The sequence below is a fragment of the Cygnus olor genome, chromosome 6 (genome assembly GCF_009769625.2).
Source record: "Cygnus olor isolate bCygOlo1 chromosome 6, bCygOlo1.pri.v2, whole genome shotgun sequence".
NCBI classification, from domain to species: Eukaryota; Metazoa; Chordata; class Aves; order Anseriformes; family Anatidae; genus Cygnus; species Cygnus olor.
Window position 1 is genome coordinate 19,810,363 of NC_049174.1, and position 17,761 is coordinate 19,828,123.

A 17,761-nucleotide genomic window follows, 5' to 3' on the forward strand; every position below is an offset into this window, starting at 1 on the left:
GTAACTGATAGAGGAAAAAGCACTATTTCCATATATAGCACAATCAGGAAACAGAAGTACACAATAATTTAAGAAAGAAAAAAAATATTATAGTAAACAAAACAGAAAGTATAAGTAGAAACAATCAAGAAATGTTATCGCATTTAAAAAAGATCGTTCAAGTTGTAGTACAGGAAAATACTTGAATCAGATCATGGGGGAAAAAAAAAGTTCTTCTGTGTACAAATTCTGAAGATGAGGACTTAAAACTAATTCTTCTTTCCTAGGTTATTTCACTCTTGACACTAGCAACTAATGGAGTTATAAAAATGGAATTGCTGGTATCAAAAGACGCCCTGCATTACCACAACCAACAGTATTAAAATCCGGCTTAAGAAATTTAAAATACGCTAGCAAGTTAACTGTGATTTTAATCAAGCCCTTTTGTTTTGCAAAAGTAAGAGATGTCCTGTATAAAATTTCCACACATCCTTCCCTATATCACTGAAGAAGTATTTCATAAACATTTTAAATTTTGTAAATGCACATTAAAACCAATAGTTTGTACAACTTTATTTAAAGCTTCATTAAGAAAACTATTTCCATATTTTTCAAATGTGAGGAACACCTATCTTTTACTGGAACAAACTAAACTTGTAGAAAGTGATTTATTCTGATGAACAGACAAGGTGGTTTATTTTCAAAGATACATATAGAGTTACTGACAAAACAGTAGAAGTGCTGGAAATTAAGTATGATATATGAATTTAAACAGTACTTAAGTTTTCTTGTCTTGTCAAAGTCACAATCCACCACAATGCAATTCTCCAGCGAAGATACATTCTCCACGCATCATTTCCAATTTGGTAATTCTCAAAAAATGTTTCTCTAATGATTAATAAGTCCTATATGCATTTTAAGACTTGAGGGTTATATATTTAGAATCCTGACTTATCTTTTCACTGGCTATCAGCAAAAGGTATGTTTCTTTCAAAATCACATCTTAAGTATTTCAGAGTCCTACTTTATGCAATATGACGTTGAAGGGATGGTGTGATGAGTATAAGGATTAAATAATGTTTTACACAAAAAAAATAGAGTCACCTTTCGTGCCCTAGGCTTGGTGGAATTTATTTATTAAACTTTGTGATAATTCCTCTGTTGGTGTCAACTGTTATAGTTCAAATAGAAACAATGGAGCTAGAGACACGCTGAGGAAACTGACTAGCTCTCTGGGGGTTCAACCATTCTCTGCCAAGTCATGTTCTTCCAACAATGACGACATTATTTGGTGATTTCAGGGAAAACAAAAAACAAAACAAACAACAACAAAAACCCAGTATTTTATCCTATATATGTATATATTAAGCTTTTAAATAGGCACATGCAACATTTCATACTGGTATGGCATCAAACATTTCAGTGTTTTAAGCTGTAAGGAATATATTTTATTCCACTTCTATCATTAGCAAAAAATCATAAGGAGAAACTGTAAACTCCTGTCTTTGAAAAACTATAAGTATGACCTTAGAGATTACAGACACCGTTCTAAACTTTGAAATATCAAAACATACAGATCTTGCATGGCTACTAAAAGCTGGTATGGCTATGTGAAAACAGGGGTATACTGTCATGTGTGTTGTCATTCTAAGTTTTTTCACTTGAAATTGGAAAACCTTCAAAATATTTCAAGCTGACTTCTCTTCCCTAAACTGTTCATCATAGTCTTTCAAATAAAATGCCTGTGAAATAGGTAATGCATGCAGTAAGTGGCTGAAATTCAGAGAGAAAACGTCCACCTTAATTGAAAGCATACAATTCAAAGTAAATCATAATACAAGTAGAAATTATCAGTACAGCCTTGATTTTGTTATATGCTTCAAATTTGTAAACAGTGACCTAGCGGTGCACTAAACATATGCGTTATTCAGGTATTTTACTTAGCTGGGAGAGGGTATGTAACGATGGTGGAGGGACACAGTGCGCAGTAGGGTTTAAAACAATTTCAGAAATCAATCACAGCACTTGAATGAAATAAAATGAACTTACCTTTCCTGGCAGTAACAGAAGGCTCTTACCATAGAACAGACATGGACAACATAGCATATGATGGGAATATTTCGTGGCTCATCATCTCAAATGATGAGAAAAGCATTGCCCATGGATAATGTATAAAAAAGGCAGAGATGGGCCCAAGTTTTCTGACATTTTTAGTACTGAATCTACTACTGCTGCAGCAGCATAAGCTCAATTCAAACAAGCATTATTAGTAGTAGTATTCTGGCAGGCTTTCCAATTTTTCTTGACAAAAGGAAGTGTCCATTCCTAACAGTCTATATCCCAGTAAAAGATTTTACATTAAGAAAAAAGCACATCTGTCAACTATAAATGCTTTATTTGCCACGTATTCAAATCTTTAAGAACAATGAGGATTTGAGTTTCTACCAAAAAAGAGTCAGAATTTTGCAGTTAAAGAGCTAGGAAAATTAGATATAGTGGATGTGAATTGGTCCCACACTTACAAATCTGCTGCCACCATGAGCTACAAGAGTACTCAGAGAAACAGAATTCCTTCACTATTAATAGCAACAGCCAAGGTGAACAAAGCTTTTCTGTATGTCCCCAAATTCTGTTTTACCCTTAAAATTCTTAATAGATTTACTCACAAAAATATGAAAGTATTGAAAACATTACATGGACTCTATGACAATTGCTTTCTAAATATATGATACTCACAATATATGAATTGCTCTAATGAATAACTAATGGAAATTAGACTTCAGATTTCTCAAATTGTAACAAAAAATAAAGAACCATTATAGCAGAACAAAGGTTCTTAAAAGAAGAAAATGATGTTTTTTAGAAAATGTTCAAAACAGACATCTTCATTCAGTCTGGTAATAATTTATATCATACTACATAAAATAAAACTTACTTAAACATGATCTTTTTCCAGCTGTGCTTGCACCTCCTGAGCATAAATTGCCTCCTCGATGGACAAGCTCAAGTTCCAAGTTTGTTCTGCATGAAAAACATGAGGGTTTTAAATGGAATAGCATTGTTCAAGCTTCTATAGACATGACAGTCACCATAAACTCCCAGCGTACACTGAATGAAAGAAAGCTGTAAACTAATCTTTAGTGTCAGGTACTGCCAAAATATGACCAAGGATAAAGCAAACATTACCAAGATACTGACACGTGATTTAAAATGGTTTGATTAGTAAGTACTATATTAAGAGAGCGACTACAGTTGTGACTGAAGAATAAAATGTTAATTCAGCAGCATTTTTCTGTATGCACACAACTGCTTGATAATAAGGGAATTTATGTGCAAATCTAAGATGACAATGTACAGTTTGGCTAAATTTCAATCAATCATATAAGTCTAAAAAGAGTTCTCTTCAATGGCAATGCTTTTGTTTTCTTTAAACAAACAGATAGTACAATGGATATGCCATCAAGTCATTAAGTATGAAACTAGTTTAAGTTATAATGGAAGCAATGACCTTTATTGACAAGTTAGTTAAGAAAAGTCTGAGAGGTTAATTCTGAATGAAACACTGGTATTCACTGCAGCTTGTTAGTATGAAACAGGAGTTTTGTCACTAAATCTCTACTACACCACATTGATGATTGCTTTCTTAGTATTACTGTAATCTGATACTTAGGTGCCAATTGCTTAGGCCATATTTGATAGCTTTGTTTGATTTTCGAACTGGATGTTGCAGTACTGTGTTATCTTTTACCCCCAAGACTTGGAGCAAACAATTTACTTTATGCTCTCCGAGAGGTTGTTTTAACAAATCAACATACATTCCTTTAATTAAAATAAAGGAATAATTGTATTATTCTGAAACATTATTTTGCTAATTTAATACAAACTGCAAAGCTCAGTCCAAACATGCTTAGTCCTTCAACTAAAATCATACAATTTTAATTTCAATATAACATGACTGAATTCATATTGAAATCTATTCTAGAGTTTTATGCATGTAATATATTTAAGTAATTTATGTAAGAAGAAGCTACAGGACGACTATTTTATTCAAAATAGAATATTTCTTTAAAATTTCAGCTCCATCAGTTTGAAAGAATAATGTTTTTGATATGCATTGTTTGTCAAGATACTTTCATATGCTTCTAAAATAGTAACATTTCAGAATATTACTGTCCTTAAGTTTTCAGCTTATGCCACCCATTTCTGAAGGAATGCTTTAATCCTCTCTGCTCAGAAAAAAAGCAATTTAACATTGATAATGTGCCTGCTCAGAGCTCCATCTGGTTGCTGCTGATAAGGGCATCTGTGTGACAGGGGAATTTTCCACTCTTCAGGCGATTTGCAGTGCTCACTGAACTTCTAAAAATCTACCAGCAAAGAAGCAGGGATAGGGATTTCATATTAGTGGACAAAATAGCAACTGTAGATCAGCATGTGCTGGTTCATCATGGGAATATAAATGAAACCAGTATATTTTATTTCTACAAACCTTCTGATAACTAATTTGGAGAACAAAATTAATGGCAGCCTCCTATTAAAACCAAGAGAATTAAGACATTCAGGTAGGTGCTTTTGATTTAAATCTAAGAGCAATTTTAGATCCAGAATGTTCAATTTCCCTTTTACCAAGACATATGTATAATTTTACAAAACAAAACTCAGAATCCTGAAAAAACCTCTTCTTGATGCACTCTTCACCGTAGTTAATGTATGGAGAAAGATTTCTAGAAACATACTCTCTCACACAGCATACTAATTCTCCCTTCCCACACTTCTTCATTGCCCCAAGCTTCTCAAAGTCAGCAGCTTATTAGTTCAGCTTTTTTGAAAAGCTAAATATTAGCCTTTTCCTTTAAGACAGCTCCTTTGAAACACACCTAAGCCTTGGTGGAATAGCACACAGAAAGGAAAGCATCTTCTGTGACACTGGAATACTTGTCCTTATAAAGCTGTTCCACACCAGGTACAGCTCTAATCGTTTTTCAAAAGGACTTGCATTTCTCCTCCCTATTCAAGCTCCCTTCTCTCTTGGGATCTGATAGAAACGCTTGAGTTCCACCTACCCTCTGCTGAAGGAAAGCAGAGCTCTCACTGTCTATTTTCTCAATGGAGAAAAACTCGGGGCATCTGATAGCAAAGGATACTTGCAGAGACCACTCTGTTCCACTGTTCTATCTCAGCCCCCTCAACATGAAGAAAAGAGAAGGAGAAAGAAAATCCATATAAGTGACTTATTCCTTTATCTAAAAATCTTTGTGCCATTCATTGGAGCAACGAGTTTTGTAGAACACTGGCTTTATCTTCTACACCCACAGAAAAAAAAATGAGAAGACAGATTTTGTTCAGTTGTACTGAATCCTGATTAAAAACTGCTGTACTTCATGCCTTTTTGTGGGCTTTCATGGAAGAAGGAATGTCTCGGGGAAACATACCCGGGTGCGTGGATACTGCCAGTTTCTCAGAACTTTTACCAGGACAGAGTATGAGAAGGTAAAAAAAGCAAAACCTTCTGCAGAAGGAGAACGTATTTGGATGGACCTCCTCATTCCAACAGGACAGAAGAATCATGTTAAACACTACCATCTTACCCACTTCACCTGACAAAGACAACTTATATGTGAAAAGACACGTATTGAGACAGACTGGAAGAAAAAGAACACATGGTTCTTGTATCGGTTTATACAGAGCTGACTCCAAAAAACATAGACATAGATTACACAGCCAACAGAGCACGAGACCTATTGTTATGCAATACAGAAACATCCTCCAAGCTACCACAAATGACAGTCAAAGTTATGAATTACTATGAAGCTATTAGAATTAAAGCAAGGCACACAAGATTTATGAATGACACTATACTAATACCAAAAACGTCAGCAAAGACGAGGAAGGATGCATAGGTGAAGGGTATGACTTCAACAAGGCCTGATGCTAGGGAAAGGGGCAGGTAGCTAAGGAGCTGCTGCTCCAGCTGTGCATGCAAATCAAAATGCCAAAACACTGAATGCCTCTTTTGCTATGAAAGCAGGCAGGGGCTAGCTCTCCCACTAACTAGTGGAGAATTCCCTTGTAGTTTCTTTCCTCTGTTACCAATGACATCTGTCCAGGGTAGCAAAACCAAAGAAAGGGCAGCAAGGTCCTGTTTTCCTGAAGCAGAAAGGATAAGCAGCTGCAAGTGCCTGCATCTTGTTTAACCAGTAGCACACCCAGTTCAACAAGCAGAAATCTACTTCAAAGCTGGCCTCCAAAATAGCATCTTTGGGAAGACTGCACAAGATGTCAGCTTCTGATTGAAAATGGAACACGACTTATAATATAAAAAGATTAACAGTGTTTTAAATTAATTCACTTGCAAATATATGGGGATCAATAAAAATATCATTAGATTACATTCAAATGTTTATTTAAGCATGCACTGCTGACTTTGACCACTACCAATGTTATATTAAAAACCAGGAAAAAATTTGATTAACAGCTGCAGATGGTCTGACCAAAGACTATGGAATGTTTCATAATACATGAAATTACAAGCACGCAATGGTGAATTGATTGGTAAGGAACACCAAAATATTATCACCTCAAAAAGAACTATGGATGGAAATAAGGAAGAAACAGACTGAGTAACAGGAAGAGCTTCTAGAAATTAAGTTACTTCAGTCTGTGATTTGAAAGTACCATTGTGGATAGTCCATTGTTTGGATACTTAAAATTAAATGAAACAAACAAAAATTATACAAAGAAAATTATTATTTTTTTAACCAGCTCACTTAAATTTATTTCCATATATGCAAACTGTAAGGTTTTATTAACCTGTCTTCAGAGGTTTAAAAAAAAATCAAATTCTTTAGTTCTTATGCAACTATCAAGTACTTGAAGTCTGTAAATCTGTATTCCTGAATTAAAAGACAAGAGAAGTTAACCATTTTGTAGAAGACTTGCCAGGCATATTCATAAGTGATCTTACGAGTTACAGTAACAATATGGAAGGGTGCATCCAACACCTGAAATCCTTCATACAAGGATAAATGGAAAACAGCTGACAGTAGTCTGACCAAACAACATTTCACATTGAGTACAGTAAACATCTTAATCCTAGTGACAAATGATAAATTGACCCCAGCACTGCAAGAAGCAAGGAAACTGTTCTAGTTTGATGTGTTTTTAACTCTTGGAAGAAAAACAAAATATCTTGGGCCTATGATGTTGATACAAAAATCATAAAATAGATCTATATTTAAAATATGCTTAGTTAACATATGTAACATTACACTCAAATATATTATAACAAAATTTTTATACCTTAAATGGCTTGTAAAGTTACTGTTGCAAGTGATCATAATTTCATACAGGAAATTTTAATTTTGAGTCATTTGTATTTTATGAAGAATATTAAATAGTATTGACCAAGTACCTAATTGCCCCAAATCTCAACATTATTTACTCTTGTATACAATATATCACTTAAATTAATACAGAATAATCTTCTCTCTTGCTATGTATATAATTTAATTTCTCTTCTTAATCAAGGCTCTGTTAAGATGCTCTTATACTTTTATATATATATATATATATATATATATTTAATATACATAAATTATTGTATAATTCTGTTAGCAGAAACTTTAGGTTGGAAGGGAACTCTGGAGATCATATGGTCCAACCTTCTGTCAAAAGCTGAGCCTCAGATTTGATTACCCAAAGCCCTGCCGAGCCTAGGCTTGAACACTTCCACCACTTGCGTGGTAAAGACAGTCAGCAAACAGAGTTTATGGAAAAAACGTAAAAAATGCTACTGGATTATATCACTTCCATGCTTGCACTTTCTCTGCAGTCACCACCTTCCCTGCAGAGCTTACTTATTAAGGGTTTTGAAAATTGGTTGCTTAATGAGTATTTCAGCACCTTCTTATGGAAAAACCTCGTATTATAGTATATTATAGTAAATCCAAACAGTTTTACGTTTCAGAGCATCTTAAAATGAATGCTACAGAGACAGAGGGAGGGACTGGTTCCTCTTCTTGGCTATGCTTGCTCTGACACTGACAGCAATAATCTGGAATCACATATCACAGAAAAAATACTAGTACTTTTGACACTGTTAAAAAAATATTATATGACAAGAGATCCCCATCTGCTGATACAGGAAAGGCTCCTTCTGTGATCCCCAATTAAGTAAGCAAAACTAACATATAATGGAGAGATGAAAAATACCCTGTGATTTAAAAAAAATAGAGAAAAACTAATTCTGCTAAGTAACGGCAGAGAAGATTTAATAGTTTGGGAAAGGAAGGTAGAAAATAAATTCAACATAAAATTTTGATATATGGATAGCAAAACATTGGATAAAGAATAGAACTAGACAAGCAGCACACAAGATGTTCTCCAGGTTTTGCTCCACTGCTGCATAAACTAAAAATGAACTGAGAGGCACGTAATTCCATCTTACATATGCCTGCATATAAAAATCAGAAAATACAACCTTGATATACTAATTGCTCAGAAAGCACTTTTTAGGGAGGATGTGATAGAATCTTAATTAAAAAAATTAAAAAGGAAAACTTATGTGGTAATACCATTAGCGATAACCAAAATTTTTCTTCTTACATTGTATGATTCTCACCTGGCTACTGAATACATAAACAGAAAATCATTGTCAGGTGATCCAGGACTCTTGCTGTAATCTGTGTACTTCTTCTGTGTGGTACTTTTTATGTCTTTCATTACAGATTCCATTTCTTTACTGAGATTGGTTTCAGACTATGAACAAAGACAAAAGATTACTTAATTCTACCTGAAGAAATGCAATAGCTGATCACAAAGTATACTAATTTCGTATTTATAAAAACATATTTGCAATCATGAAAAATATTTATTAAATGTTAATATTCTGTCTCACAGAATGTTTTGTTATTCTGATTTGTTCAGAATAGTGCAAGCAGTGAGATTCTTGAACTTGCATTATTTTAGAATGCACCTGCATTGCACAAGTACATGAAAATAACATCTCTATCAAGACAGGAAGGCTAACAATAATAACAAAGTTAATTCCATGATTCAAAAAGACCTCACAAAACTTTGCAATATGGGAGCATCCACTACACTGCATGCCAAGTACAACAAATAATCCATATCCAAGTGTTCATAATATATATTATTTAAATAGATTCCAGTTACAAGGATATAGGTGTTTTCACATTGTCAAGAAATGATACATGAATTTAATGTTACATGACTCAATTCTATGTAAATTACTATGGAAAGAAGTGAAAATGTACTCCAAAAAAATATATGAATCAAATTTCTTCATAGCTTTTTATGGCTTATTTTTAACAGGCCCTCCAGTAAATACTGTAAACATTTAAAATATTTTGCTTGAACAATAAAATGTTATCTTCTTTATCAAAAGGAAATTAAGTTTCCCGTGCTGTCGAGTTTCTAAGAGGTCACAAATGCAATAATGTAAAAACTGAAAGGTAGAGGCAAATTAACAAGGATCTTTCTGCCTTACACTGATGCTTACTGGGAAAGTTCCCAGCTGTTCTTGAAGGTCTTCCACCTCCTGTACAAGATCTTGCATACACTTGTTACTATGACTTTGCCAAAGGCTTCTTTCCATGTTGTTTCCAGGATAACAAGGAAGAACACTGTTAGCAAACTGCCTACAGAGGGGACAGGTAAATTCTCCTTTGTCGACTGAAAAACCCTGGAGGACCTGGTCATTCTAAAAGAAAACAAAGAAAGTATAGCTGAAATTTGCCAAAGATTAGACTTCGTAGTTTTGGTTTCAGGTGCATTGATAAAAATTCTAAAACTAAAAACTGTAAAGAAAGAAAAAATTTCACTCAAGTTAGTAGCTAGGGCTTTTTCACTACAGACTATTACAACCCTCAAATTCAACGACTCACAACGTCTAATTTAAAGTACTCTTCATTGTCTACAATATCACCATAACAAACTACAAAACACTTCAGTGTGGTATTATGAATATTTCACATGTGCTCTATCAACTCCCATTGTTTGAGATTCCCTTAGTAGCAACTCTTCATTTGTCAAAAGGTAGTTTTATTTTCAGTCATGAAAAATACTCGATATTTCTCAAAAGTACAGGCCAAGAAACTTAATCAAGTAGCCACTGGAGGGCAGCATGACAAAAAAAGCTTATCACTTCCTCTTTACCACAAAGGATAAGAAAATGGATATGGAAGTATCTGTTTGGGAAGTGGGACCACTTTCAGAGTACTCCCGTTACTGGCAAATGACCCTGTTTCAGTGTTGTGAATAGCCCCAAGGGTCCCGGTAAACTTAGGCATACTCTTCTGGATGTTGATCTCTGATTGTATTACATAAAAATAAATGTTTAATAAAAATAGATGTTTAATCCAGATGAACACAAGTCTATATAAATTATTTTGGTACTAGGAATGCTAGAAATTGTCATAATTATTGTACACTAATAAATAATAAAAATTGTTATAATCTAGAAATCTTCAAGAACAGAATGAGACAGAATAATAATTTATTGGCTGTTTAAGTGAGAAGCCACCAGGAAAGGGAATTCAGTACCTATATGATGCAAAATGTTATTTTTCTAATATTCCATAAATTAAGATTCTACAGTGAAAGCCCAGATTTTACTTATTTTGATGACATAATTAACCCTAAAAGGATCTTTACATTTAAATAGAAAAGAACAATTCATCATTGAATCCAATAAAGGTGGCCCAGCTACCAGTTCCTCAAAGGGTAAGTTTCACAGTATGAATAATGCTAATACTACAACTACAGAACATTGTTAATAATTTTTCTCAGGAACACAAACATATGAAAAAAATAAAACTTACGAATTACCACATGAAACTTCAGTGATAAAGCAATTTCTTATCAAACAAAAAGTTATCATTTAGTGTAATAAAATAAAGACTAAATACCATAGAAAATAACAATTGCTTAATCTGATCACTTCCTACCACTGCGGAGCTTATGGTAACATTCTAGAGAGTCACTGACGAGATCTGTAATGGGGCTGCAAAAAGGTTGAGGGGGTGCAGGAGGCCAGCAACATCAATGGAAACAAATCAATTTTCTCAGACCATGCAAAAACATGAATGTCTGTTCCAACCTACAACTTCTGAGGTTTAACTAATAAACTGTTTTAAAACCATATACGTAGAAGTAATTTCCTAATAATATTTTCTAAGGAGAAGAAAAAAGGGGGGGGGTTGCAAAAGGCATAATTCACAAGAGTGAAGCCATTTCAACTCATTTATTTAAACTGTTTGTATATAAGTAACATATCTTACCTAACTGGAAATAAAAATCTAACTTTCCTAATATGAAAACTCATGTTTGAAATTAACCAAACTTATGTTTGTAAAATACGTTCTTCAGTAACTTCTAATGCAAATTAAACATCAAAATAGGAGTCTATGAAATAGAAATAAAAAAACTAAGAAATTCTTTACCTGAATATGTATGACAGGAAAAAAAAGAAAATCAATGATTTTTTAATAATAGCATTAATTTAGTTTTTTTTCCTGACGTATCAGAATAACTGAAAATGAAACACTTCTGCTAATAACGTCACAGTGTAGTAAGATCTAATATCTACATTTCAGAAGCATCATAAAAATATCTTATCCACTGACGCAAAACTTAAGTATCCAATCTTTTTTTCCCTGAATTGGACAGTGTAAATCCAATGGATTCTATTGAGAACAGTTAAAATCCAAGTAAAATGATGATCTTTGTTTTACTTACCCGTAAAGATTCCATGTAAGATTTATGACAATCTATGTGCAAAGTGTGACCACAGGTTTGTACGTAAACACCTCCTTCCCAGCCTATTGACACTGCTTGAAGGCAGGAACTCTAAAAAAAACAATCAAAAAACCAGAACAAGTAAGAAAAACAAAGAACTATATATATAAGGGTTACAAGGTATTTACCAAAACTCATTTTAAGATTAGAAATTTTTTTATTTGCATTCTATCTAAATGACATATATTATGGAAATAACTTATCCAGATGAAAAATGATCTATTTAAGTGATTATTCCTTCAGTGGGAAAAAAATATTCCCTGACTGGCAGGAAATGTCATATTTCAGTTAAGAACATGCAAAAGTAACCGTTATGGAAAAAAATTGGCCTGTTTTGTCCAGACTGTATATAGCACATTACTTTTTGATATTCCACACACACACACCCATGATCAAGAATTAACAATTAACTGCTTGTGTTTCACAACTTAAGATTTTTCACATCTGAGTGAAATTATTCTCATGCCTCCTGAAATCTGCTGTTAGAGGAAGGACTCTTACTGGGAAGGACACAGTAGATAAACAAAAGGACTTCTTGTTGCTTAGCTCAGCTGAACAAGCCACTCAAGACATGAACAGATGTTTCCATTTTTATGCCAAAAGAAATTTAAGGATTAGTTCTTTCAAACAGAGATTTTTTTTTTTTAGCACAGTATTGACCTGGAAACTTGAAATCAGAAATAGCTAATTCAACTAATGGTTGAATCAGGACTGAAAGTCTTAAAAGCAGGATGCATTTGCTCATCGCATTCTAGTGTATTTTAGACTAGTCTGTTGGTAGTGTTACCATACAGAAATGGAAAAATACACTTCGGTGAGATCAGGCTTTTGAGATAACAGTTTGCTTGGAATGTCTTTCATTTGCAGGATGCAAATGTAAAAATAAAGCTACAGTATTACTTCAGTACTTTTAATCTATTCATTAGGAAGTAACATTCATTAACAATGGGGAACATTAAACAAACATGGGTATACATTACCTACACACACAGACTTGACACTTCCTCAGCATGAGAAACTGAGATGTTATACAAATACCCGATAAATAAAGAGTGCTACTTTATTTTTAGGCAAATATCCATATTAAAAAAAGAAATCCTAGGTTAACTGAGGACAGCTTCATAGAAACAATGTCTAATGCCATCAATGCCAAAAAGAAAAACTTGGCCTGTTTCAACTATCTGTGGATCACAGACTGAGAAAGCTAGCAACCATATATGAGTAAAAATTCTTTTTTTTCCTTCTCCTCTTTAAAGCCAATATGTAAGCTTCTAAATGCAGATTATTTGGTTAAATCTGCCTAAGAGCCAGTATGTCGCCTAGGACTAATCTATAAACACAAATCTAGGGTCATAGGACACATTTCCTCCTCCCCGAGAATAATTTCTGGGAAGAGATTCGTATCATCTTACGGAACTGTTTTATACTGTAGCAGGGAAAATATCAGACAGCATTTCCATAAAGGTCTAACAGTGAGTGAGTCCTGTTAAGCAAAAAGAATTGGCTCTCAAAATTAAATATGAAAAGCTGTAACGTATTGCTTTTAGTTACATGAAGCAATACAAAACTCTGCTTGGAACAACTAACAGAACTGCAAAGCAGACAATAATATATCAATGAAAGTAAATGTGAACTTCAGTCATTTTGTAGAGTTGAGGATATAACAGAAAAGGATCAAGTCTTCTGCTGGCCCCTCATTCCCATCCACCCATCTTCACTTTCTCTGTGGTTGTTCAGAAAACAATTACAGGTCAAAACTACTCTTTCTACTTCCTCTCTGCCACTGAAATACTTTTAACCAAGAGTAATTCTTGGTTACTTGTAGTAAGCAGTTCCTAGTAAGATTGGGTCCACAGAATGGCTGCAAGAAAGCTGGTGTTTTGAAAGTAATAACTAAGACAGCAAAAGCACCTCTCAATTGTGTGGTTACACTGATTTATGAAATACCCTCTTTTAGACAAGACCTGCATAGATATTTAACAAATATACATTCCGTAGACATACTATTTGCCTGTGCTAAAAACGTAACTAGGGGAAAGCTAGACACTATTTAAAAATAAGGACGCTATCAAATGTAAACACTTTGTAACTACTGCAGTACAAACTGTTTGCTAAAAGTAGAAATGAAACTAGGAGGAGGACTCTTACTTTGTAATTTCCTATACCTTTTCACACACCTCACTTCATAAATGGTAGTACTATTCAAATGAAATACTTACATCTTTAAAGTATCGCTGTAAAGTTGTAAGCCTCACATCATGCAGTGCTGCACAGGTATCCCTAGAGTATATCTGCTCCTCCTCAGTAGTTGGCAGTTTCTTTGGCTCAGTGCTATTGCGGCATTGTCCCAACACTGTATACAGAAAAGAAGCAAGAAAGAAAAACAATATGCTGAAGAGTTAAGAAAACAAGCAACAATTTCTGGTTTGTAACTACAATAAGTTCTGTTGATATTAAACAGTAAAAAAAATTACTAAAGAAACTAAATTCTGAAAAGAGTGCTTTTGTACTGGAATTGTGTATACACACAGCTATTTTATTTTCTTTTTTTTCTCTAGTGTCCATTTTCCTGCAGGTCTGCATATGTGCTACTTTTACAAAATAAACTACAACAGCGGGGAATTAAACTGTTCACTCTTCTCCCAAACATTTAAAATTTCCCAGTATCCTTAGATCTACAGATGAGCCTCAGGGCAGACCATCCATACAAAAAAAAAAGAGGACTTCCATTCTCTTTCCATGCTCCATGAAACTCAACAATATTTATGCATGCATAATAAAAGCTGTATAAATACTGCTTATCTAACAAGTCACATTCATACCTGAAGATGCTTGTAATAGTACAACTAGCCCTGTAGGTCTGTCTTCAGTGGAAGGACCACTTTGCCCACAAATTACACAATCATATATTGCCTCAGAAACATGCTGTTCTGATGTAGCTATCTCCATGGCAATATCAGCATCTGGTGATTCTAAAAAAGGATAAGAAAACCAACATTATACAAAGGGCAAGAAATCCAATTGCTCTGATGTAGTGAAGAACACGTCAAAATCATTTCTCTCTAGTTAATCTAGAACGAAAATATTGAAGGTTACTTGAAACTAACCTTGCTGCTTCAAGCAGAAAGACATCTATACAAGGAAGTACATGTATTCTCATGTTCAAAACTATTTCTGGTGGAATTAAATGTTTAGTTTGAGTTCTGTATTAAACTTCATCTTTTTAAAAGATGAATAAAGATACGAAGCAACTTCTATTTCATTAGATACTGTACTGAAAACTCAGAATATATAGGGATGAAGGGTAACGAATGTGAATCTCTACTAAAACCAGAGATGCTGATAACTAACATTTTCCTTCTAATTATTGCCAGAGTAAGTCTGAAGAAATAGAAAATAATTTTAAAGATGATGAGACAAGATGAATGAATTAAACAGCAGTATCAACCCTAACGTGCAGATCTGGTCATCAGGTCTAACTGCCAAATTGGGAGTATGTCAAGTGAGCTCCTTTTAGACAAACCACCTTCAAGACCGAGATGCCTTCAGGCTATACCCCGTAAGTTGTATAAGAATCAACAGTAAATGTTTCAACATTTACATTAACCTGGAAGTACCTGTTTTAATATATGTATTTTTTATATATAAACTTGACACTTCTCCACCTTGGTTCTTCTATATCATACGTACATCCTTCCACTGAGTTTAAAAAAATACTACTAGTAATCTGTCTTATCAACAAGCAGTATGTAATGCAGTCATTTTGTAACATAAATGTAGTTTAAGGAAACATACAAATTATTTTTTTTTTTTTACATGAAACTTGTACAGTCTTTAAAAATTTGGGGTGCCTTAACAAAGCAATCTTCTGATATTCTATATAAAATGTAATGTATAATTTAAGATTAACTATAAAAATGTAACATCAGATCTGTTTTCCCAGTGGTCCACATTATTATTTCCTAGGTACACAGTCAGAAGTGCTAAAAGCTAAAGATCAAAGTACTGAATCAATTACAACTAATGCAACTTTGTTCACATGACAAGTAGCGATAGTATTTTTTGGAGGCAGGGGGAGTGAAGGATGTTAAACAAAAGAGAAGGAATTTGTAGTTATTTCTACGTCTGGTTCAATATCACAGAATGGCTGAGGTTGGCAGGAACCTCTAGAGATCATCTAGTCCAACCACCCCACTCAAAGCAGGATCAGCTACAGCAGGTTTTACAGGGCTGTGTTCAGTCAGGTTACGTTACAATCAATGCTAAGTGAAGCTAGATTTTATCTGAAGATAAAATGAAAATTCTTTACTTAACAGTTTTCACACACTACTGATTTCTTAAGCTAAGTTCAAGAGAAATTTCATGCACAGCAGGAGAAAAGTACAGCATTTAAAATCATTTCTGCAGTCTGTGCAGGAACAGGCTGTGCCAAAATCCACTTGAGATGCTCTCTGCTGAAAAAAAAAAATCTAGAAATAAAGCTAAGAATTCTTTTTTGTTTTGGAAGAACCACAGGACTAAATGATCCTCTCCTAAGTGCTCAGGAACACACACACTCAAACTCCTGCTCTAGAATATAAGGGTGCTTTGCTTCCGTTCTTTCCTAGAAGATGAGTTATCAAAAGAAGAACACTGCCTCCTGACCTTCATATGTGCCCTTTATCTCCTTAAGTAGGCCAAGGTGCTGGATAGAGAACCCAAAAACCTGAAGCGTATCAAGAGTCCTCATGCAGAAATGCTTTTAGGAATGCTCTCTTCCGTAAGCCCACAGCAAGCTCAGAAAAGGAGGCCTGCTGCTATGAGGAGAGACGAGCTGGATTCAAGGCAGCATCTTTCTTTGCTACGAAAGAATCCATGCAATGTTCTCACTCACAAGTCAGAACCAAAATTACACTGTTTTAGTAAGTATTGATTTCTCAGTCAGTTATTGAGGGTCATATGAAAATGAACTACAATCTTCCTTGACCTACAGCTGTTAATATTATACACATCTATCACCATCTAGTGGCAGTCAGATGAACAATGAACAAAAAAGCAAAATGCATCAACTGCAAACATTTTTTTATTGCAAGAGTCCAAGCAAGCAGAAAACCTTGCAGCAATTGTTTACTTCCTCCTGTTACATTAAAGCTGCTTTTCATATTTAACATCACCTCATAATTGTGTAATGCACACTCTCATATACCTGTATATCAAAAATACATGACGTGACCACAGAGCTCCTGTCTTTATAGTTTTCTAAAATTATGTCAATGAAACAAAATATGCAACCATTCAATATTTTTTTAGTAAGCGTAGGAAGAGAATAGTGTGGCAATCTCATTTTGAACAATTCAGCAGAAGTCCTTAGGATCAGCTAACATTCTACTGATAAAATATCATTCATTCATCATGAATTCCATATTCTAAACATAAGGAAAGAAAGATGTTAGTATTTAAAAGGTACTTCCAATCAATTTAGAAGTATACAGATCAGACACATTATTTCCTATGTGCAGACAAATGAAAAACAAGCTAATTTTAGAATTCAATAACCAAATAGATACTTCCTTCATAGCTACATCTAGTGCTAGGTGACTTCAGTGAACAGTAAAATTTCATAGGAGCTAGATTTCTAGCACGAAGGAGGACTTCCTAATAAATGATTTCCTCCAGAGAAGGCAAAAAAAAAGTCAATCTACACAAAATGCATAGGTAAGAGAAATAGGAAAGGATTTAAAACCTCCAAGAAATTATAGACTAAAAAAAAGACAGTTCTTTTTGAATGGACTACTACAAACCATGATTACTGGCTTAAACTAGTTTTTAGCTTCCTTCTGACAGCATAACTCCTGAGGTAAAAATAGATCAGTGGCAGTGTGGGGAAAAAAAATGAAGAAAACTCCACATATAGTGATCTTCTCAATCTTGCCATTCTAGTCCTCATCTTGCCTTCCAAAGTTTTGTCTCTGCGGAGCTCCTGTGA

General features: G+C 34.2%; 1 protein-coding gene across 3 annotated transcripts in view; it reads right to left on the reverse strand.

Annotated features, from left to right (window-relative positions):
- Window positions 1-17,761, reverse strand: part of UBR3 (ubiquitin protein ligase E3 component n-recognin 3) — a 106,105-nt gene that overhangs the window by 31,876 nt on the left and 56,468 nt on the right. For all 3 annotated transcript variants that reach the window (XM_040562172.1, XM_040562174.1, XM_040562173.1), the window contains 6 exons: window positions 14,619-14,768; window positions 14,016-14,149; window positions 11,737-11,847; window positions 9,488-9,700; window positions 8,600-8,736; window positions 2,915-3,000 (listed from right to left, as the gene is read on the reverse strand). In XM_040562172.1, coding sequence (XP_040418106.1) covers window positions 2,915-3,000; window positions 8,600-8,736; window positions 9,488-9,700; window positions 11,737-11,847; window positions 14,016-14,149; window positions 14,619-14,768 — 831 coding nt within the window. The remainder of the gene's footprint in view (window positions 1-2,914; window positions 3,001-8,599; window positions 8,737-9,487; window positions 9,701-11,736; window positions 11,848-14,015; window positions 14,150-14,618; window positions 14,769-17,761) is intronic.